The following is a 5,452-nucleotide window of genomic DNA, read 5'->3' on the forward strand; positions in this document are numbered from 1 at the left end:
GACATTGTAAAAAATGCCTAAATTGTACCTATACCTATTGTATAATAGGTATATATTTTGAATATAATATATAAATATATTTATTATTATACAGGTATATATGTATAATATATTTTATAAGGAATTTCGCATATTTTCATATAGGTTAAAAAATATTGTATACCTAGGTAGATACATATTAAATTATCACATTACAGGTATTTTAGAATGCTGGATATATTTTTCTATTGAATGATAAAGTAGGTACGCAAATAAACAGTGAAAGTTTTATATTAGTCAATACACAGATAATATATAGATCATTATTTAATCATTTCAATCTTAGAAAAAATTGAACATCAATAAACCTATTACTAATTTATATTACAGCATATGATAGCTCCATATTTATTTAAATTAAAATGTACACAGTTAATGAATTGGTATGATTAATAATTATAATATAGGTAAGTATGCCTATGTTTATTATATTATACAGGTAAAATAGACACGATATTATAAATTAAATTTGTAAAAAAGAATTATAGTGTTTAATCCAATTCTAATTTTTTAAAAGATCCTTCGATCCCATATTGTGATCCATTAAATCGATTATTCTTATCAATTCGCTTGTTTTCGTCTACACGGTTGTTTTTCTCGTCATCTTCAAAAAAGTTCTCGTACATCGTAAAACGTTGCTCTGCTGCTTCTATAAAATATTTAAAATACAACCGATTATATTATTTGTCCCTACTATTTTACATTTATAGCTAAATACTAAGACACTGGAAACAGCAGGAATAAGGTTTTAAAAACTTTTATAAATTGTTTGTTGTGCTTGTGCATAAAATGAACTATGGGGTCACAGGGATGATAAAGTAGGTAATAAATATGTGTGTATGATATACGGTACAGCCGGTTAGGTATTGGGTATCAAGTCACCTGCTTGGATGTTTAATTTATTAGCTAGGTATTAGAGCCTGGAATTGAGCTTATTATTTTATTTTATTTTTTTAATTAATCGTTGTATAAATCCAACTTTTTTTATACTTTATACAGTTAAATAAATCAGAACAGTATTTATAATACAAACTTGATTTTAACATAAAATCATTCAAATCACAAAACTAGTTTTTTCTCCATAAAATATTTATAAAAATGTAAAAGTTCCAACGATCATGAGGCAAACTATTTTTATTATTATTTCTCTTGAATACGTATTTAAATATATGATAGTATAATTTTATTTGCGTAAATTGAAGTAGAACGACTCGAACGCGTCTTAAAAAATATACTAAATGATATGAATATTGTATATTACATAACGAGCATTACAACTTATAAGTATTATAAGCGCGTCGCTTATCGGTAATAGTGTAATAAGTATTCAATTTATAGAATTCTACGAATTGAAAAACCCATGGAAATAATTCTTGTGCTCTCAATTATTATTTTACTTACAATTTTACTAGCAAATTAATAATATATTTTTATTATATATTACTCATATTTATAGATATGACATTATCGAGGGCCCGAGAGTTGATTGCTCTCTCGTTTCCCTGGCCAGTCTACCCCTGTGGCCTTGCATAGGATAAAGATTTTTATGATACCATGTTTATACCTTTTTGGGCTTCGAATGAAGGAGATTTTCCACCCATATCGCTGGCAAAATATTCTTTTGGAATAGATTTGTAAACACTGTCCATGTCACTCGTTGGGTGTACTGAAATCTGCAATTTAAAATAAATAATTAGTAGATACTATTATCTTTTGACGTGCACATACTATTTCCTCGAAAACAATCGAGTTTTAGAGGACATAGCACTAAGGTTTTGTTATCTATCTGCCATACGTAAACATAAAAAAAATTATGATTTTTTTATAGTAAATAATAATTGGAAAGTGATTCTATTACATAAAGTTAAGATGTAATGAAGCTTTTATATTATATTAAAGTGTTTTTGATAAAAAAAATTTCAGTTATCAATGTTATAAAAAATTATAAAGAAAATGCTACGAGATAGCTACAAAAATGTAATTTTTTAAAAAATAATCAAGTATTATTTAAGCGAATCTACCTCTATAATTAAGTTCCAATCATTTTTAACAATTATTAGCAGGTTTACTTTGATTAACGTTTGAAAAATAGACGAAATTATAAACCCCTAGAATAAGGATTTTATCAAATTGTAGTTAAATCTTACCAACGAATACAAGTCTTTGTGCATTAATGGCTTTAAAAACATCATCAATTGGTTAGCTAACGGTGGAGCGTTTATCAAATAGATTGCTGTTAAACGCATTGGCAGAGCCATCTACAAAAATAACATTTTCAAATTAATCAAAAAAACAATTTTGTGATTTACAAAAAATATCTTAAGAGCTTTTACATCATAACTGAGTATATTTAAATTTTAAAATATGACATGTGTAGGTGTACCTATTAAACATGGGTTATACTGAGATGGAATCTAGAATTGCATCCGTTACCAATGCTTAAGATATTTATAAAAAGAAGTTGACAATTCAGGAGTGGTTTCGATACTCCAGCCCACTTATTTTTAATCTATTAGTGTAAGTGTTTACAATATAAAACTTAATTAATTTCAAGCTATTAAGAATAAACTTTATAGTTATATGTTATATTAAACAAAAAATATTTTATATATTAGGTAACAACATGGTAGATATTCAATTTATTATAATACGATATGCAAATATCAATTATATTTTATATTTGAAGTTTGATTTGTATAATTTTGGTTGTGATCGCTTAGGTAAGTATATTTACTTAAAATTCGTAGTATGTGTAAGTATAAAAGTGCTTAAATAATTTATTTTCACAAAATTGCTGAAACCAATTTTATAGTTTCTTGATTCAAAAATAGGTACAAAATGTAAAGTTTTAGCATGATAGGTACTTATTTCTGTACAGATATAATACTATGTATTTTCACTTAAAAGTTAAATTCATATGACATTATTTAATATTATAACTTATATTTACTTGCACGTAGGCTAAGCATTTTTTCATTAGAGCTAAATTGGTTAATTTAGTCAAATGACCAATTGAGAATCCAGTCATGTCCATCACGAATTTCCATTGTGGCGCTAGAGGATCTTCATAGATGCATATGTCATACATTGCAAATACAAGTCGTATAGTATCTAACGTGTTAAAAATATTAGAATTGAAGTCTCGTAAACGTGAAAATCCCGCTCGGGAGCCATCTGGCAGCAACGGCATTTTGTGAAAATAACTGTAATTATGAAAATGATACAATTCTGTTTTGTTTTTTTGGATCAACGCACAAACGGATGAGACTGTAGTGCACTACAGTGGTTCAGGTTCTTACAATATGTTGAATGTTTTCGCAAGTTCGGATATCTTCCTGTTGTCAAACATGTCGGGATTGTGAGTTCTCATAGTATAATATGCGTCTATCATTTTTTTCGTAGTTTCTAGATTACACCGGCAGCAGTTTAAAAATATCACCAATTGCTTATCTGCATAAATATAACACAATAATATTATTAAAATTTATTATTGTATATTATTTATATATATGTTATTTGTATATACATGTATGTTTTATAAAATTTATTTTTTATCATTTTACACAATATTTCTGTTTGATTTTGTTGATTTATAATAGGTAGGTAGGTATTTGATATTTGCTATTTTTAATCAATGGTAATTTATTTTCATTCATTCAAGAATTAAAATCCTTTTAATTGCGATATTCACTAGATAATATGCGTTTAATTTATCTGTATAAATTTAATTTTAATTTAATAAGGGACGAGTCTTAAGTATTTTATAAGCGATGCTGTGATTATTATAATTTTGCACATTTATAATGTATAAAATTGACAATCAATAATATAATTTCTTATCTAAAAAAAATATAGACCAACAATAGCCGATATGAGTGCTTAATACTCTCTGTTAGATCCACCCCTGATTTTAAATAATACAAATTATTAATTTTAATTTTGTATACTGACGCAGTAGACTTTGATATTACCATTTGAGTATTTTATTAGACCTAACCATGTTGATGATTAATATGTATAATCTATTTTAAAAATAAGTTATTCCTAAACTATTACGACTGGTCTAATTTAAATGTAAGTAAACAATGTAAACTTTTCTGTGATTTAAATGCAAAATGCATGTTTTTCAAATCCTATTTTTAGATTATATGTATTATTATTATCCAATAAACAATTTATTGGAAATTTAATAACAGTTTTAAAATGTCATATTATTCTTAATTTTTAAATAATAGTACATATATTGTCCATAGGTTGGAAAAAATTGTTTTATGGTTTTTTTTTTTTTTAATATGTAATAATATAATGGTTCTTCATAAGTTTTACTTATAGTTACCCAACAATACTTAAAATACATACATTTCTTCACTTTTTTAAGTTCAATTTTAAACAAAAAATAACGATTTTAATTATTATTGGGTATTATTCAAAAATTATTATTTGAAGAGACTTGAAAATTATTGCCACTACATTAAATTTATAATTTACAATACTCAATAATGTTGTTTTAAATTATTAAAATATTTTTAAACTATTTATATCATGAACACAGTATAACTATTGTGTTCATATATAACTATGGTACATCGGAATTTGCTTGAAAGTTTTGGTTTTATTTTATTTTATATATACCTAGTTTTAACCATTTCATAAAACATTTTAAAAATACAAATTTTGTATCTATAATACATTATGTTTCGTTTTATTTTAATTAAATTTAGTTTATTTTTTCACGTAAATATAGTATCATAATATTATCTAAATAAAATACTTGTTACTACTTTGATAGTATTTAATTTCTATAATTACCTATGTATAATTAATTTATGTTAAAAAATAAATATTGTTGAAATAAAATTTTGAGTCCAGAATAGTTGACCAATTACAGAGAATTTATAATTTTAAATCAAATCAAATTATTACAAGTTATGAGTACCTGATATTTTTGGTAAATGGGGTTGCTTTGATAACCACTCTCTGATGATATTGACATTGTTACTACCGACTTTGGTAATTAGCTCTTCGTTATTCATATCAACTTCTTGTTTTGATTCGGAAGGCATAATGTTTCAACGGCGTGGGTCCTACGGTTGCTTACTATGACAGACTAAATACTATTAAACTTAAATATATTGACAATAACGTTTATAAGTAGTGCATATATGAATACGATGAATTTGTTAATCTTATCTTTAAGAGTTATTTGTTTATTGTTTCTTATAATATAGTGTTTATATAGAATAATGACTAATCGTCAAATTGGTACTAAGAGATTACGTTTTGTGTTGAATAGAATATGTCATAAAAATATGAAATTTTGAAGTGGATATTTATGTGTATCTATAAATAATAAAAGATTTAATTATATTATAAATTATTTAGTGTAAGACGATTAGAAACTAGAAAGTTCAGT

At 25.0% G+C, this 5,452-nt stretch overlaps 1 protein-coding gene across 1 annotated transcript; it reads right to left on the bottom strand.

Annotated features, from left to right (window-relative positions):
• Nucleotides 1–252: 252 nt before the first annotated feature.
• Nucleotides 253–5,170, bottom strand: LOC114125382 (uncharacterized). The gene is made up of 6 exons (XM_027988999.2): nt 4,976–5,170; nt 3,339–3,489; nt 2,990–3,242; nt 2,187–2,297; nt 1,604–1,712; nt 253–688 (listed from the first exon to the last, which is right to left on the bottom strand). Exons 1-6 carry the CDS (start codon nt 5,100–5,102, stop codon nt 531–533), a joined length of 909 nt encoding a protein of 302 aa, XP_027844800.1. The 5' UTR covers nt 5,103–5,170; the 3' UTR covers nt 253–530.
• Between the last annotated feature and the right edge of the window lie 282 nt (nt 5,171–5,452).

The sequence above is a fragment of the Aphis gossypii genome, chromosome 1, assembly GCF_020184175.1.
Source record: "Aphis gossypii isolate Hap1 chromosome 1, ASM2018417v2, whole genome shotgun sequence".
In the NCBI taxonomy this organism is placed as follows: domain Eukaryota; kingdom Metazoa; phylum Arthropoda; class Insecta; order Hemiptera; family Aphididae; genus Aphis; species Aphis gossypii.